The sequence below is a fragment of the Carettochelys insculpta genome, chromosome 1 (assembly GCF_033958435.1).
Source record: "Carettochelys insculpta isolate YL-2023 chromosome 1, ASM3395843v1, whole genome shotgun sequence".
NCBI lineage: Eukaryota > Metazoa > Chordata > Testudines > Carettochelyidae > Carettochelys > Carettochelys insculpta.
The window spans coordinates 116,540,075-116,558,890 of record NC_134137.1 but is presented as its reverse complement, the minus strand read 5'-3'; the positions used below and the strand labels follow the sequence as shown (position 1 = coordinate 116,558,890).

The window sequence follows — 18,816 nt, the reverse complement described above, 5'->3', positions numbered from 1 at the left end:
TGTCAAATAAAGAGAATCTGGGGGAAAGAGAGGAACCTTTTAAGAGCTTAATATACACTAGACAGAATAAAATATTCTAATAGTACTAGAGAAGCCACGAAGTTATGCATTTTCCAATATGGTACTTCAAATTTCCTCATGTTGCCATCTTATTAAAATGCACCAAGGTTAAATGAAAGGTAATATTTATAATGGCTGTTAAAAGAGAAATGAACTGAAGATGTGTAGTAAACTAAAATGTGAACTGTAAAAACACACTATGTACATTTATCTGTGTTTATATGATACAGCAGAGCCTTTTTCTCATCAACAATTTATATGTAACAATTTATACCTAACTGCAATTAAATTTATTCAGCAGCTTTTATCTAATAAAACATCGATTTTAAATTTTACGGTGTATCTTCCTTGAACAGTGATCCTTCATATTTAGTTCTTCCTTGATGGCATATTTAGGAGCCCAGTATTTTTCCATATGATAGGTAAATTCAGAGCTGATAGACAGTAGGCTTAGTTGCTACACTAGTCTTGGATCAGAGGATACCTAAGCTGATCCCCATCTTCTAGTCACAGGTGATGACAAATGAGTTTGCAGAAATATCTGAACCCAAGACAGCCTGTTGCATGTATCACAAAAGTGAATTTGCAGCCCATCTTGCTGCAATAAAAGAGAAGTGTGTAGGTGCATTGAGAACACACTTCCACTTCCAATCTAACAACCACTTCTGAGCCAAAGGCATAATGAAGAGAGATACCAAGGGAACTGGCTCACCACATATGAAAAGAATAAAGCCAAAATATTTTCAATGTTTGTCAAATGTGTGTAAAAACTCTCCTGTGTTCACTTTACAAAATAATGAAAGTTACTAAGTATATTTACTTACTCGCCCCCTAATTGAGCTTCATTCGGTTCTATTAAATCTGCATAAATAAAGACTAATACAACTGAAGTCAATGGAACTGTGCCCAAAGAAAATACAAACAGTGAGAAGATAATCAAGCCAACTATCCCGTTATTCATTATGTTTGAAAGTTGGAAATAAGACCCAATTTAACTGTGGCATGAATATTTATAGAAAAGTAAAGCTAATTCCTGGGCTAGATGTGGAGAAGGAATATCATACATTCAGTAATCCACGATTTTAAATTAACTGATTCTGTAATTATAGTGTTGATACTGCCCATAGACTAGGACTGCCCAAGAAGGATAGCTGGCACACTGCTTTTCTGTGCATTAAAGCTTCCGTATGTAATGCATTGCTTACTTTTCTTTCTATATGTATTTGTTATTAAATTTAAAGGTAACATTAAATCAGATTACCAGGCTCCTCTTTTGAATGACACATTGAAAGGCTAGTCAACTGTATTATTAATATAGCTCAAGTAATGGCTGACATCAAGATGAACTCTAAGAATTCATAATTTGCATATACATCAGTATGGGGTTTCTGTACAATAATACTAAATTAACAAAAAAATCCCATACCCTTTATTCCTTATACAAGGTGAATGATTACACAAGGATCCATAAAATGCTGTGGTATAAAAAATATGTATGCAAAATGGCAAGCTCAACTGTTTCAGATACTGGCAGAGCTGGCTGCCATTCGCTACTTGTACACTTGTATTCCTCTTTCGAAAGAGGAATGCACGAGGGAAATTGCAAATGCAAATGAGGCACTGATTTACAAATCTTGCACTTCATTTGCATATTCTCTTTTTGGAAGAGATTCTTTCAAAAGAAAAAAGGCAGTGTAGGTGGGGCTCTTTCAAAAATACGAAGAAGGGCTCTTTCGGAGATGGGGTTTATTTTCACAAGATCCCTGTCTACACTGCTTTTTTTCTTTTGAAAGACTCTCCTCCAAAAAGAGATTATGCGAATGAAGCACACAATATGCAAATCAGTGTCCAATTTGCATTTTTGATTTCCCTCATTTGAATTCCCCTTTCAAAAGAGGAATGCAAATGTAGATGTAGCCATTGTGGGCCTGGGTGCATGGGTGGGGGCAGCTCTGCACCCTGAAAGGGGTATAGCCCTAAGCAGAAGGAGTGAGGCCAGGTGCAGTTAGCCCTCAGTGCCATCCAGACTTCAGTGTCCCCCCCTCACCAGTCCTCAGAGCCACATAGAGCAGTGCTTGGGTGGCATATCAAAAGGGCTTGGCGCTCTGGCCGCAGTAGTGGTGGCAGTGGATGGGAGCTATGGGCCTCTTGGAATATCTGGGCCCCTGTGCATTTTCCCATCTTGATCCCACCCTGCCCCTTGGTGGGCCTGTCAGCTATAAGGGACTATGCTCTGCAATCTTAAAGCCTGGATATCAGTTTGGTGTGTACGTGTGTGTGTAAATAAATAACCCTTCTTACATTAGATTGGAAACTTAAATTCCTGTAAAATGAGAAGTATTGTTGCATTATCCAAACCTGTCTTCCTGAAAATGTAATAATGAAACTTTGAACTGTAGTCCACAAATGAATGTTCTCTACTATATCACTATCCTACTGAAAGATACAAAATACAATTTTGTAGTCAAGTTATTGCCACTGAACTGGCACTGTAAACTCATCTTCATATGATGTACTATCTAGTCATTTTGTTAAAACTACTGGAATGTGAAGGGAAAAAAAACATTTAAATCTACAGTGCAAGATTCGATGGTAAGAAGAGAAGTTGACATTTCAGAGAAAACTTGAAGAACTGTATAATCTTCTCATATCTTTTCTATATTTTAATTTTCCCATTTTTCACAACTACAAGATATCTATGTCACAAAAAGCAGGCTCTTTATCTCTAAGTTATCTGCTTCTGGCTCAGGTTCTTTTATTTTGTGGGCCCATTTTTTCAGTGATACTGCAGCAATACCAAAAGTAAACATTACAAATCCTACCTTCCCTTTGTGGTCTCTGGAATGTGGTAACATTCCTTATTTATAAATGTTTATTGAGGAAGCAACGTCAGTAATGACTCTTACAGAATAGGCACACCTCAAAACAGCTCACAAGGAATCAGCAAACTACCATGTCTCACAACTTGGGATTGTGTATGGATTTTTTTACATTTCATCAAACCTGGGCTATGAAAAGTTTCTTTTAACTGTTGATTGAAGAGATGAGTAAAATGTTTTTTGGCATTATTTAACTTTAAGATAGCAATTGTTTGCAGAAAGTTGTGAAAGTGAAAACCATGAACACACACACACACACACAAACATTGCAGTCTGGCAGTCAGCCAACAAATTGAAAAGAATATATGATTACTCCAAAGATGTAATGGGTAATCTGTAGAACTGTGTGTGGTCTGTTTTCAACCGTAAGTATTTTTGTAATTTAACACTCTGGCTACATCTACATGGGAAGCCTCTGTCATCAGGTGTCACTGTCAGCAGAGTTTCTCCAGCAAAACACTCATTGACAGGTAACAGCTACACAGACAAGTGGATCGCTATAGCGATCTGCTCTGTTGACAGAATTCCTCTCCATGGCCAGACAGATCTGTCAACAGAGGGGGCTCCTGAACGCTGCCCCACAGAGAGGGCAAGCCTTTCCCAGAGCACAGGTCCTGCGCACCCTGAAAAGGATCTCCCTGGCCCACAGTCTGTACTTGCGCCAAACTGCATACCTCCTGGAGGCACAGCAAAGCCTGCACAGGGTGCCAGTCCTTGGTGGAAGAAGCTGTTCTTGCCATACCAGTACCATGCCGGAGCAAATCCTGGGCTCGCCCTGGATCAAGGGCCAACTGCTGGTGGATTTGCCTCTTGCCCTGACTGATGTGTTCCACCGCATCTGGTGGCATGACCCCAAGAGGCAGCCTGCGGAGCATGCCCACAGTGCCCTGGTGCCCCCCGCCTGCCCTCACCCCTCTGGAGCTGGGACAGGTCTGGTGTTACCCCACCAGCACCAACTGGTGGGACCATCTGGTGATGGGGCAGGGGGGTAACCAGCAGTGGACTGAACTTTCGATGGAGGAAGGTGACCTTCCTCGAGCTGTGAACCTGGCTTTTTCCTGCCCTCCATGGAAAGGACATCAACACGTGGCCCACCCTCACTCTCGCGAAGCGGGTCGCTATAGCTTTGTGGAAACTGGCAACAAACTGATAGCTACTGCTCCATGGGCCACCAATTCAGTGTTTGGAGGTCCACTCTTGGGGCCATACTAATGCAGGTAAGGCACCCTCGGGCTGCACAGAGGGAGGGGGAGTGGGGCAGGGTGAGGAGGGGAGTGACGAGGGGGCTGTGGACCTCACCAGGGCCCAGGGGTTCCCTACCCTCTGTGACTCTTGGATATGTCCAGTTTCCTCTCCCCAGGGGCGGTGCACACCATCAACAACATCCTGCTGTGGAGGCTCATCTGCATCACCAACATGGACACCCTCAACAGCCTCAGCTTCCCCAATTGTTTTGGGGCATTGGATTGGACCCAAATCCCTATCCGGGTCCTGGGTTACTGTGCTGGATGTTACATCAATAGAAAAGGCTAGCACTCCATGGTCATGCAGGCCCTGGTGGACCACTGACGATAATTCCTCAATGTGTACATTGGCGGTTGGGCCGGACGCACAATGCCAGAATTCCAGGACGTTTTCAATGCCCACCTCATGTGTGCAAGGAACTCTGTGCAGCTGGCCTTCAGGCACTTGAAGGGTAGGTTCCACTCCCTCCTAACATGGCTAGATGTGGGGGAGTGGAACATCCCCAGAGTCATGGCCACCTGTTGCACTCTTCACAACTTGGTGGAGTAGAAGGAGGAGGAGTTCCTGCAGGGGTGGGCAGCGGCAGGCGGGGGCCCCTACAAACAGCCTGGCACAGCCCCTAACCAGCAAGTGCATGTGGACAGGTTGTGAATTCAGGAGGCCCTGAAGGAGACCTTTGCCCACAGCCCCCCATGTCTCCCCTCAGGACACCCCAGTGGGCACCCCAGCCCCACACTCCTCCCTCACAACACACCTCCCTTCCATCCCCCACCCACAGACCACCATCCACCAAGGAGGGTTGCAGGGGTTATGCTTAAAAATAAACCTTTATTATAATTCGGGATTGTGTAAAAAATAAACATTACAACTCTTTACAAAGAAAAGGGGCCTGACTATGTACAAAGAGGGAGAGGATTTGGGGGCACCTTAACTGGGGGTCGCTTCAACCGGGAGGATCACTCAAGTGCAGGGGTTGAGGGCCATGATCCATGCCAGCCATGTGATCTCTTTGTGCCCCATAGGCACCCTCCCCCATGGGACTGGGTTGGGGCTGGGACCACAGGGAAGTAGGTGGGAGTACTGCCATGCATGGGTCCCAGCCTGGGTAGTTGGGGGGCTGAGCGCAGCTGTGCCCTCTCTGGGATCCCCTCATGAGTGCAGCTCACATCAGTGGCCAGGAGTGCGGGCTTGTGGTTGGGTGCTTGGCCATGCAGCTGTCCCACTCCCAGCCTTGGCAGGAGCAGGCTGGACACCCCCCCAGACCTCAGGGGTTTGGCTGGCTGGCCACGGGTCAGCAGCTGCCTGCTGGGTGTGTGTGGTATTCACTGCTGTGAACATGGCCGCAGGTGGTGAACCCTCCTGGAGGATGCCCACCCATGCTATCCCAGTGGGCTCCATGGCATACCCTGCCTTCACCCCCATCGAGTCCAGAGGTGTGCAACTGGTGAGGTACTCACTGGATGGTCCTGTGAAGTGGTCCGGGGATGCCTGTGCTGAGGTGGTGGCACTGGAGGGGCCTGAGTCCAGGGCTATGATGAGTGTCCTCTGGCTTGACTCGGGGATGGAGTGAGGATTGTGGACTGGCTCCAGCAGGGTTGCAGGCTCTGGAGGGTATCATCTCCACAGGGGAGCCTCCTTCCCGGTGTCGACCATCACTGACAGGGGCCTTATCCTTGGCCCCAAGGAGGTTATCCAGCTCTTGGAAGGAGGGGAAGGTGGCCATCCCTGCCCCCAACCTCTGCTGCACTTCCTGGGTCTGCGCATAGCCTTGGCAGAGCTCTTTCACCTTCGCCCGCATATGCGCGAGGGTGTGGGTGGGGTGGCCATGTTCTGTCAAGGCTTCAGTAAGCTGAGAGTAGCCTGGGACATTGTGGTGTTTTGCAGTTGGGTCCAGCAGGATGGGGCCCTTTTTCTTCTGCCCTGTGCAGATCCCTGGGAGCCCTCTTCTGCACTCTGTGCAGGCTCAGGATGCTCTCTGGCAGCCTGGGACTTTTTATCAGGCTGCCAGGAGTTGCTGGCAGGGTGTGTCCCTGGCCACATGCAGCTGGGCTAGAGCCACGCCCCCATCTTCCTGCTCAGGGCTTCTAAAGCTGTCAACCCCTTTACACATGGCTGGATGCAAAGGCCATAGCGCTGTGCCTGTGGTGGGGAGGGTGCTGGCCGGCACCATGAAGGGCCATTCTGTTGACAGAAGGTGCCCCGTGAGTCTACACAGCACTTTTGTTGACATAATACTGTCAACAGAGGCGTTATGCCTGGGCGGGGAGAGGTGTAACACTGACGGTGGATGTGCTGCGTTTTGCTGGCAAACTCTCGACAGAGCGCTTTAACTGTTTAGATGCTCAGCGCCTTTTGTCCACAAAAGCCCAGTTTTATTGACAGGGGCTGCTTGTGTAGATGTAGCCTATGAGCATATTCTATAGGGATCTTAAAATAACCTATTTATTAGAAATACCTATATTGCCATATTTCTAAGAGCCTCCAGGAGCAATGGGACTACTTTATGTGAGGAGCTGCACAAATGCAAGTGTAGACAATATCTGTGCCATAAAGAACTTATATGCAAGAGGACAAATGTCACATGAAGGACAGAAGAGTGTTGAAACACAAAAATCTTTACAATATCTCAGATTGGCGCAAGGCATGAATAATTCCCTTAGCTATCATTAGTTAGCAGAATTCAGGTAGGTGGTTGCAGAGTGAGACTTGAAGAGGGAGCTAAAGGAACACAGGTAGAGTATCAGCTGCATAAGGGTTCACATGGGAGAAAGCACGAGGACCTTTGAGGGAGAAGTGAATGCTGGAGGTTGGTGAAAGTGCAGTGCTGGCAGTGTGATAGAAGGGATGAAAACATTTACTTACCAGTGCTTTATGGTTCACTTTTCAGTTTCATACCACCACCAAGAGAACTGGCATAAATACTGAGGTAGAGGTGCCATCCACTATGTCTACATAAAGAGAACCCATAGTAAGGTGAGGCATTCCCTTTAAGCTTACCTTCAGGCTCCCTAATCTTTCTTCCTGCTGCAGACTTTCGAAGCATGCTCCGTCCTGAGTTGAACAAGCTGGTTAACTCATCAAGAGGACTTGTTAAGGGTCTTGAGTTTGTAGGGCTGAAGGGAAGTGGAGATGATGAGCTTGATTTCCTGTTCTCAGCTCTTGCTACCTTTACTGGGGAGTAAGGCAGCTTGGAGAATGGGGAAGATGACCCTCCAACTTGAACAGGATTGGGTCTCTGAGGTACTTTTGATGGCTCTGAGTTTGTTCCTGTTTTCCCTGTATTAACCAGAAAAGTAGCACAAGTCTCTGAGGGGAAAGTAAAATGTGGGGAAGGTCGATAGGAAATAGCAGGGGGCACAGGAGGAGGTGGAGGAGTTGAAGGAGGAGATACTTTGCTTGAAACATTAAATACAGCCAAACCTGGTGATGAAGGCCTTTCAGTCTCCCCTTTTTGGTTTTTGGAATACTGTGGGGATAGAGGACTAGAACCCTCTGACTGCACAGGGTATTTTAGGTTGGTTTCCAGGACAGGAAGCTTTTTCACTTCTAGCGGTGTTAGGGGTGATTCATCAGAAGCAGGTGAGCATGTAACAGGGGTTGGAGGAAATACAAGAAGTGGGGGCCTATGCGGAAGCAAGTTTGGGAAAGGGGCTGGAATGTCACAAGAGTCTTTATTGCCCAAAGCTGTTTGATTATTTGCATCAAGTTCTTCAAGTAGTACAATTTTTTTGCTCTCAGACAACAGTGGAGGAGATCCAGTCACTAACGGAACCATCCCATTGGCATTGCTGCCTTCTTCTGGTAAAAAATATTTCATTTCTTCATAAACAGACTCTCCTGGGTCTGGGCTTTCAGGTTCAGCAGAGCTGTTCACTATAGCATTGCCTACCATTTCAATATACACTGGCTCCATTTCCTCCTCTTCCTGTGACATGCACAAACTCAATGTGCCGTGATGTGGCCCATCAGCAGAAGCTGCTCTTTCTATGGTCACCGTATCATGACAAGCTGTTTTAGAGCTTACATTTGAATGTTTCCCATCCCCAGGCTTTTGGCCAGATATTTCTTCATAAGAACCACTCAGCTTCGTGTTGGGACTTCTTTTTGGCTTTCTGGGAGGAATCTTTTTCATGGTGCTATAGTCATCGCTGTGTGGCCTTGGGCGGGTCAACACTGAAAGGGAAATATATAGATATAACTATATATTAACAACGGACCACAATCTTGATCCTTGTGCAAGGTCATGTCTTACAAAGATTTTGTACTTAAGCCGTCATTGGATAGGATTCAAAGCGCTATAATGAGCTCTGATCAAAAACCACCAGCCTCTACCATTGCTGGTGGAGAGATGGAATCTTGTCTGGCTAGCAGTGGTACTAAAGGTTAGTCATCAAAAGATGAGAATCAGAAATACCTGACAGAAAAGTCAATTCACACGTGGTGCTCTGCAGAATTGTGCAGTGCCCAGTGGGTTTGACCAGTTCTGCTGGATAGTGCACGAGCAGAGGGAAGCAGCATAAAGGAAGTGAAAACTGCACACAAGGCCTCTGCCATGAAATCCTGGAGCCAGGAAGACGTTCTCTCAAAAGGTTTAGAGCTGGCCTAACCAGGACATCATTACGCTCCTCACAGCATCTGGTGCAGGAGGTGAGGAGGGGACGTGGATGGAACATCTGGGCCATCCTTAGCTGGTGACTGTTCCCTTTGCTAGCTGCCACCAGTTACAATAGCCCTAGGTTTCATTTGGGCCTAAAAATCAGATAGCTATAGCTGAGTCTTTGGAGAGTCCTCCAATCTGTCATTCCCACCAGAACCTGGGTCCACTAATGCTGTGGTGTCCAACCAGTTCTGAAGCAGTAGCCAGTCCAGTGAACTAGCCATATTATTCTGAAAATGTATTTGTTGCTCAAGCCAACTGCCACACTCAACCAGTCAAACAGACATATGTGGCTAGTTGCTATCATGTTTGATACCATAGCAGTAAAGAATTTGTTCCAACAATTTAATGTTCATTTAAACAATCAAAACAAAAAAGTGGTAAAGTAGCACTTTAAAGACTAACAAAATAATTTATTAGGTGAGCTTTCATGGGACAGACCCACTTCTTCAGGTCATAGCCATAACAGAACAGACTCAATATTTAAGGCACAGAAAACCAAAAACAGTAATCAAAGTTGACAAATCAGAAAAAACAAATGATCAAAGGGAGCAAATCAGAGAGTAGAGGGGAGGGGGGAGGGGACTCAAGAGTTAGATTAAGCCAAGTTTGCAAAAGAGTTCAAACTCTCTTAGACAAAGAGTTAATGGGCACAAAACAGACATAAAAGCACTCCTGATCCTCAAACTTGTCAGCTAACTTTTTAATGGAGTGGGCCATTCTGTTAATGACTTCAGAATCTGTGTCTTACTTAAGAGGAATTTTCACACTACTTTGGACAGAGAGGTTGCTGAACTCTCTTTTATATTCAAATTTGACACATTAACATGTGGTTTGAACCAGGATGCAAATTTCTGGGTCATTATAGGGGCTCTTTTCCACCACCATGGAACCGCCTCAGTTTCACTGAACTGAGGTAGCAAGTCTCAAGCAATGAACGGAACTTTCTAGTTTGGCAGAACTATTTGTCATCCTTTAAATGCTTCTTTCTCCACTGGAGCTGAAAGAGCAGTTCCAGGGTGGATGGACCAGAAGAGTGATAGGAAAGATGGAAATAATCTAATAGATACTTTGACTTAAATTATCAGGCAAAGGGGACATGTAAGACGTCTAGGCACTGTACTAGTAGCCACAGAGTGGTTGTATATGTTTTTCACTCATTGTAGAACTGGAAGGAACCTTGAGAGGTCATTGAGTCCAGTCCCCTGCTGTTACAGTAGGACCCATCAGCATCCCTGACAGACTGTTTTTAATTTAACTTGCCTCAGGCCCTTGAAAGGCCCCCTCAATGACTAAACTCACAATCCTGCGTTTACAAGCCCAGTGCCCTAACCATTGAGCTATCCATCCCCCCAAATTTCTCACTCTGATTGCAGCAAAGGAAATATCTACTAGATCTGTGGTGTCCAACACGCTAGCCACTAAGCTACAAGTGGCTATTTGATTGACTGAGTGTGGCTAGTTGGCTTGACAATAAATATATTTTCAGAATATTATAGCTAGCCTCTAGGCACAATCTGATTTCTCAGCCTTAGCAAGCAAGATTGGAAAGCTTTGCTTCAATGTGAAGAATGGTGAAGGGGCAAGACTACTCTAATCAAAATTGCAATTTGTACATGTTACTGCCTTGAAACATTTTTTGGACTTTCAGTCTATTTCAGTATGACCTATGTACCATTGCATCCAAGTTCACTACGGCTACCTCCACATTAGCCCATAATGAGTGATTTGGGAAGATGCTAATGAGATACTGCCATGAATATGCAGCATCTCATTAGCATAATGGCAGCCACGCATGATTCAAAAGCACTGCTTTCGAATCATGTTCCGCCTGCGTAGATGGGAACATTTCAAAAGGACCCCCCCCCGACTTCAAAAGCCCCTTCTTCCCATTTGGTTTTAGGAAGAAGGGGCTTTCAAAGTCCAGGGAGTCCTTTCAAAAGGCCCCCATCTACATGGGCAGTGTGCGATTTAAATTGGCATTTTCAAATCACGCATAGCTGCCATCATGTTAATGAGACAGTGAATATTCATGGTAGCACCTCATTAACATCTTCCCAATTCGCTCATTACCATGCCTTTCCGAAAGGAAGGGGCTAGTGGAGATGTAGCCTATATGTGAATTCTAATACAATTAATTTAACTTGTAACTCAATCCAGCAAGTGTGGTTTATTTTTGTGCTTTCACATTAATGGGGAGAAAAAGAGTAGATAATTTACAGTAATCCTGGTAATAGCCAACATTCAAAATGTTCTGCTTTAGCTGTCAAAAGAATCATAAATCTTTTTAAAAGGTGAATTAAAATAGTTACTAGGGAAGACTGGCTAAAATTGATACAGTTTTTTGTTGTTAGAACAAAGCTGTGTCTACACGAAAGCGCTTTTTTGAAAGGGCGAAAATCGAAGTTCAGCGTTTGAAAAAGGGGCCATTGAAAGAGAGCACCCGCCACCATTTTCAGGTCGGCGTTCCGATCTGCTCTTTCAAAGTGCCATCGAGGTCTTTTGAAAGAGAGCGTCGACATGGCTCCAAGCTCTCTTTCGAAAGAAGGGAGGCAGGAAACATCGCAGACAGGTCCCCTGGCTGACAAACCCTGCCGGGGCCGCAGCCAGCTGCCTCCTTTAAAGGGCCCCTCCCTCTGCCCTCCTCTCCGCACAAGCTGAGTGCTGCCCAGCCTGTCCCATCCCGGCGGAGCCCACTTGTGTCCACCATGGAGGCCCAGCGACAGCTCCTGCAGGAGGACGCCCTCATCATGGACGCCCTGCTGGCAAAGCTGTGCACCCTCGCCGCAGCTGCACCCGAGCTCATCAGGTGGCTGTAAGGTCCCCCGGGGGCCAAAGGGCTCCCCCCACTGGGGCACCGTCGGGCACCCCCCCCCAGGTGCCCCGATGCCTCTGTACCCAGCCCAGCAGCACCGACTGGTGGGAGCATGTGGTGCTAGGGGAGTGGGGCAAGGAAAGGTGGCTGTGGAACTTCTGCATGTCGAGGCAGAACTTTGACAAGATCTGCCACTGGCTCACCCCCGCACTCCAGCACCAGGACACCTGCATGCAACCAGCCCTCACCCTGGAGAAACGGGTCGCAATTGCCTTCTGGAAGCTGGCCACCCCGGACTCTTATCGCTCCATGGGACACCAGTTCGGGGTGGGCAAGGCCACCGTCAGGGCTGTACTTATGGAGGTAAGGTGGGGCCGGGTGGGCTGGGGCAAGGGGAACCCTCCCCTGCAAGGGGCTGGATGGGGCAGGGGCTAGACAGGAGGGGGCAGGGGCTTCATGGGCCAGGGGCTGGACGGGAGGGGAGCAGAATGGGCCCGAGGCGGGGGGCAATGGCCACCACACCCGCTCTACAGCACGTGTCCCCCTTCCCCCTCTGAAGGTCGTCAGGGCCATCAACGTGATGCTGCTCGAAAGGGTCATCCGCCTGGGGGATGTAGACAACACTGTTGCCGGCTTCCAGGACTTGGGCTTCCTGAACTGCATTTGCGCTTTGGATGGCACACACATCCCCATCCATGCACCACCACACAGCGCCGTCTAGTACGTGAATAGGAAGGGCTACCATTAGGTGGTGCTGCAGGCCCTGGTGGACGTGAGGGGCTGGTTCACTGATGTCTACATGGGCTGGGCCGGCTGCACCCATGATGCCCGGGTCTTCTGGAACTCCAGCCTCTGCTGCCGCATGGGGGTCGGCACCTTCGTCCCCCAGAGGGAGATCCCCGTGGCAGAGGATGTCACCATGCCGCTCTGCATGGTGGCAGATGCGGCGTACCCCCTGCAGCTGTGGCTCATGAGGCCCTACACGGGACACCTCGACCCCACCTGGGAGGCGTTCAATGAGTGCCTCAACAATACCCGCAATGTGGTGGAGCGGGCCTTCGGGTGCCTAAAGTGGAGGTGCCTCCTCACACAGCTGGAGGTTGGGGTCCCCAATGTGCCCCAGGGGGTGGGCGCCTGTTGAGTCCTCCACAACATTGTGGAGGGAAAGGGGTATGCCTATGTCCCCGGGGGTGGGCCCTCCGGCTGGCGCTGTCTATGAGCAGCCGGGCGCTGCCCCCATCCGCCAGGCCCACCAGGATGGCCACCGCATCCGGGGAGCCCTCAGGCAGGCCTTTGCCGATGGCCACCTCTGACCCGCACGCATGCCTACATCGCACACACATCCATCACCCACCATCCCTGCCATGCCCCCCGACCAGCACTGCACCCGCATGTCCACCACCCACCAGCCCACTGAGGAGCACAGCACGGAGTGGTGAATAATAAAGAAACATTTATACAACTTGGGTGTCCGTAATAATATGTACAGGGGGAACCTAACTCAGAGGGGGGTGGTGGGCAACCTAACTCAGAGAGGGGAGAGGTGCTCATGCCAGGGGAGGGGTGGTGGGCTGCGAACCCCATCGGCCCCTGGAGCCCCTGCCCCCCCGGGTGTGGGGTCCCCAGAGGCGGGGGAGGGTGCCAGTACCACCAGCAAATATTGCCGGCGCGTGGGCCTGGTGGGGGCAGAGGGAGCAGGCTCTGTGGGGGCGGAGGCAGTAGGGCCAGCAGGGGGAGACTCTGGGGGGGGCAGGAGGCGGGCCACAGTGGCCATGTGCTCCCACATAGCGTGGCCAATGCCCTCAAGGTTGTCCAGCAGTGTATCCCAGGCCACCCTCCGCACTCCATGTTGGCCTGGGAGAGCTAGCGGTGCTCCTCGGCCACCTCGGCCTGGCGCTGGGTGGCTGGGTCTTCCTTGGCCCTCCGGGGGCCCCTCTGGCCACGGCCCCGATGGTGTGCTGCCTGGGGTGGAGTCCGGACACCTCCGACAGCTGCAGGCAGGCTCTCCAGGACGAGGGATGGCATGGGGTCTCCTGGACCACGGATGATGCGGCTGTGTTGAGAGGAAGAGAGCATGTCAGTAGTGTGCCCCAGATGGAGGGGACCTGGCTGTGGCCTACCCGCCTGAGCCCACCCCATGGGGCTCCCACCCCCGCCCCCCCAAGGGACAATGAACCCTCCAGGGAGCACCAACCAGCCCCTCCCCGGGACTGGGCCTCCCAGCCTGGGTGTGATTCCAGGGGTCTCTCCCACAAGAGACCCTTCCCGGCCTGTGGTGCATGGGCCCTGGGCACCGTCCAGCACTGACCGGCTGCCACCCCTGTGTGGCTTATGGCACTGTCCACTGGGGGTGGGTGCTGGGCCTCGCTGGTGTGGCACCACGGGGTGCCACATCCCATGGGGGGGCTGGCCTGTGTGCAGCCCAGGACCACTGGTTCTGTGTGCGGGCACCTAGCCATTGTGTCGCCCCCACCCTGTGGAGTAGGTGTGTGCCCCTCCCTGGACGTACCTGAGGGTTCCTTGGCGACGGCTGGAGATGTCCGGCCCTCAGTCGCCCGTCTGGAGAAGCGGGAGGGGATCACTATGGTCAGCTGCCCCTCCGCGCTTGACCAGTCCGTGGTCCCCTCGCCCTCCTGGGTCCCTGATCCGGGCTGCTCCTCCTCCTCCTCCTCCGGCTGCAGCTCCTCCCCGCAGGTGTCCAGGAAAGCCACAGGGGGTGAACTCTCCTGGGGCCCCAGGATGCTCCATAGCTCCCTGCAGAAGGGGTATGTCGCTGGTCCTGCCCCGGAGCATCCGGCCTGGTCCTGGCCCAGGCATATCCCTGGCGCAGTTCTTTTACTTTGGAGCATACCTGCTCCATGGTACACTCTGGGTGGCCTCTGATGTGGAGGCCCATTGCCAGGCAGCCAAAGGCTGCGGCATTGCATCGCTTTACGCCCATGTGGCACAGGACCTCCTCGTCCTTCCAGAGGCTGAGGAGGTCCTGCAGCTCCCACTCCATCCAGGAGGGAGCCCTCTTTTTTTCTTCCCCTGGGAGCCCTGGGAGCCTTGCGGGGGCTCGGAGGGGGGGGCATGGGATCGCGGGGGGGCTGGCTGCTGGCCATACGGGCGCTGGAGCATCAGGCTTGAGCGCATGTGCAGGCTGCTCCTAGCACGCTCTCAGCTTCCTGTCACGGGTTTCCTGCATGCGTGCAGCTTTAAGGCAGCCGAACGCAGGGACCTTAGAGCCCCACTGCTGCTGGCTGCAGCAGCTCTGCGCTCCAGCCGGTCATCGCCATGGCGGACCTGTATTTCGAAAGAGCGGACTGTGGAGCGTCTACCTGTGTACTCTTTCGATTTCTTATTTCGAAAGGGAGCCATCTTCCTGATACGGGATTGGGGTTCGGATTTTGAAGTCTGTGCTCCGTTCTTTCGATTTTCTTTTGAAAGACGGGTTTTCACATGTGGACATTCCTCCTGCTCTTTCAAAAAAGGGCCATTTATTTAGAAATTTTTTGCACGTGTAGACACAGCTCAAATGAATACTTATTTGCTGATTTAGAAATTACTAATAAATTGGTAATTTTACGTATTGTCCCTGAAGGTACTGTAAAGAAACAAGAGTTTGTGACGGCATCTGAAAATATTTTAAAGATTCAAAGTAAAATAAATAAATAAATAGATAAATAGATAAAGCAATATTTGTGAGAGTTACTTCCTTTCTGCCTAACCTTCATTTGCTGTTTCCTTAGAAGCTGCTGACAGGCAAGCACTAACAGCCTCGTACGAAGCACTCAGTCGCGTGTTGGGGTCTCTCTTTGGTTTGGGAGGAGGCTGTTTCCTTGGTGATGGCAGGCTATTACTATCATCCATGCTGAACACAGAGTGCAGGGAGGGAGATCTGATGGATGATCCAGCCACAGAATGTACCAAGCCATCCACTACCATGGGGACAGGCACAGAACTGGAATGAAAATGCTTAGGCATTCGGCAGCTGGCAAAGCTGTCCTCAGAGACTTTCCCATCCCTGTCGTTAGCACTGAAAACACAGAAAAAATGCCCAGATGCATTATTTAAATGATAACTATGAACCTGCTCATGCAAGCATAACAACGGCTTTTTGGTAAACAATCTTCCAACACCCCTGCTGTGCCTAGAGGGTGTGTGCAGTAATCTTCTGACAAACAAATCTAGCTCAAGCTGTTAGCACTCTTCCATTTTCTGTTTTATTATAAAACAGGAGACTGGACCTTTTTTTACAAATGCAGCTTTCCTCAAGCAGTTTCATACTGTTGATCAGACATTCTCTGAATGGATTGTTCGCCCTTTGATTGTTAAGCGCAATCAAAAGCTAGGATTTCAATCTGAATGATAATTTCTGGGAAATGCATTTTAATAGAAAGTTACTGATGCAGCAAATGCTGTGCTTCTACCACTGATTTCTAAAAACCACAACTATAAATTCTAGTTATGAAATCCAAATCTTTAAAATACTGTGGCCTTTTAACAGACGAATTTGGCTTCCTGTTACATCCTACCCATATGTCAAGACAAGACTTCTTTTTTAAGCTTTACTCTACTATCATTTCAAGAATAACTGTGGATTTTTAAAATTTATTGTAGTGATTGTACTTGAATCTTTGCAGTTTCCAACATATATTGGAAAATAATGTTGCTAGGTTGATTCCAATGAGCTTGTGAAAATGAGACCTACCTCCACAAGTCCTTCAACCTTAAAAACATTAAAAGTAATGGAAAATACATTCCAGATATCTAAAATTAGTCTTTTATTACAGCGTACTAAGGTACTATAGCACATAAAGGATGGCAGTACAATAATTTTACAAATAAATCCTCCAGCATTTGTTTTTATAATTGTGTTTCTGCATGGCAGATCACCAGCAGAGCTGGATAAAACTACAGGCTATAGCCAGCTGCCCATGTAGTTAATGAAACAGCTAAAGATGAAAGCCTGGCACTCAGTGGATAATTTATTTTCAGTGTAATGTTTAATTACAGTCTTTCCTACAAAGGCATTTCCTTCAGTAAGTAATCACTGGGATATCTGAAAATAATTAAATGTATACACCACCATTTTTACTTCAAGAAAAGTCATCTGAAAGAGGCAAGGGAGAGCTGTTTCTGATCTGATATAATGAGCTGTAATCAAGCTTTTACGGAAATATTAACATTCCTATGACCAATGAGCTATAGACACAGATACTAAATTTCTGCTACTACAAAAACTACTTCATGAAGCAGGTATCAGTATTTAACCTACAGGGATGAATTTTTGAATATTTACTAGATTTACTAGAATAGGTTCATGAAAGTTCCAATTGAAGCTACACATCAGGCATTAAATGAGAAGAAAGGAGCCTCTTGGCAAGTTGTCTTTTAGGCCCATTTCACAGTCTGGACTTCACTGCCTTTTTATGTCTTCATAGCTGTTCCTGATATCTTGGCATGTATCCAACTGAATTTTTCAAGCATTAACTATTATGAGGACGTTAAAGTATAACTTACTGTTTATTTCACTTATGCTGAAACACAATTTATTTTTAAATGCTAACATTTTAGAGATTTTAAGAGTAGTTATAGTATGTGATGGTGCCTCCTGAATCAGCTGTCTTCTAGGCTGATGTTTTATGTAGTTAGAATTAATTCCATTGTACGGTTTTACAAACAAGAAAAGTGTCTAGTAAAGAGCCAACAGTCATGTAAGAAATTAAGCATCTAAAGAAGCCTGAGTTGTTTACATCTGGTCATGCTTACTGCCATGACTGTATGGAACAGTACGGTACTGAGAACTTTAGGAATATTAATTCCCACTGTTAGAGAAGTTGCTTTATTTCCTTACCTTTTGAGGGCTCCTTCCTGCCTGTTTCTAACCTCTAACTTTTCCCTGTGGTAAGCAGCATTCATTTCATTGCGTAGCCGGTCATTTTCCCGAGCAATGTCAGAAGCATTCTGAATGACCAAAGCATCATATGCCTTCAGTCCCATATCCTCCGCATTCTGCAGAAAGTCTTTGATTGACGTGACCTCTTGCTGTTTGATGGTCATCTTCTGTAGCAAACGCTGGCGAGCTAGAAATCCTCTTACAACTGCCATAATGGAAGAAAAAAAATATGGACCAAGGAGAGAGAGAATTCAGCAATGAATAACTTAATATTATCATGCAGTCAGCTGTAAAATGGATGGTGTGAATAAATATCTAGCAATACCCTTCAGATAATGAGAAAGAAATATTAGGTTTTCTTTACTAATTGCATATCAAAATGAACAATATGCATTTTTTGCTCACTAATAACAAAGCCTAAATTGAAACATAGTAATAAACTCACTTACCAGTTTGAGTTATCAGTACTCAGTATTTAGTTTCACTGATGATTTTTTTTCTTCTTCAGTTATATCACACTTTGAAGCTTAGGTCTATACTAGGAATTTTGAGAGGATAATATTGTGGCATAAATTTAAAACACTGTTTGTCTCCCAATGCATTCATTTTCTATATGATATAACAGGCATCTTTTCAATTTCCTCACAGTGGGAGAGAATGTTGGTACATGTCCTATTGCAAAAGTTATGCTAGACTATTCTTACATTCATGCAATGTTTCTCTCCTTATTATGTACTAATTAAAACTTTTAGTTTCCCAACCCATGACAAAACATTAATAAAATCTGTATAAGGAGAAATGGTCTCTGGGTTCCATGTATTATAAAACATGCATATTTACATTCTCTTTAAAAACAGAATAATCCTTTAAATAATGGATTTTGTCACATGGATATCTCCGTACAATTTTTATTTTAGATATATGTTGTTTCAAGAGATGTGGGTGAATGGAGTTATTGGCCTTCCTATGGGTGTAGAAATAGTTGAGCATATGCTATGCCTTAGCAGGAGTGAGCTAACTGTACTGTACTTTGCTTGTAATTTTAACTAATTGACAGAATGCTCAGAGTCTGTGGGTGGATATTTTATTCTAAATCAAATTATGTGTGCACACACACACACACAAGTAGAGCAGAGGGAACAGAAAGTGTAATGTATATAAAGATTTATATGCATGAGTTTGGAACACCTCACATTACTCATGAGTGATTAAGCCATATGTGAGTAATACAAGTCATCTTAAATGAATGTTAGTTAAACATTTTTACGATACCATCATT

The 18,816-nt window shown here is 47.2% G+C and overlaps 1 protein-coding gene across 1 annotated transcript in view; it reads right to left on the bottom strand.

Moving 5' to 3' along the window:
- The window catches only part of MYO16 (myosin XVI), a 622,320-nt gene that overhangs the window by 54,045 nt on the left and 549,459 nt on the right, over nt 1–18,816 (bottom strand). The window contains exons 30-32 of the mRNA XM_074983196.1: nt 17,496–17,742; nt 15,367–15,674; nt 7,182–8,357 (exon numbers count right to left, since the gene is read on the bottom strand). Of these exons, the coding sequence (XP_074839297.1) occupies nt 7,182–8,357; nt 15,367–15,674; nt 17,496–17,742 (1,731 nt within the window). The remainder of the gene's footprint in view (nt 1–7,181; nt 8,358–15,366; nt 15,675–17,495; nt 17,743–18,816) is intronic.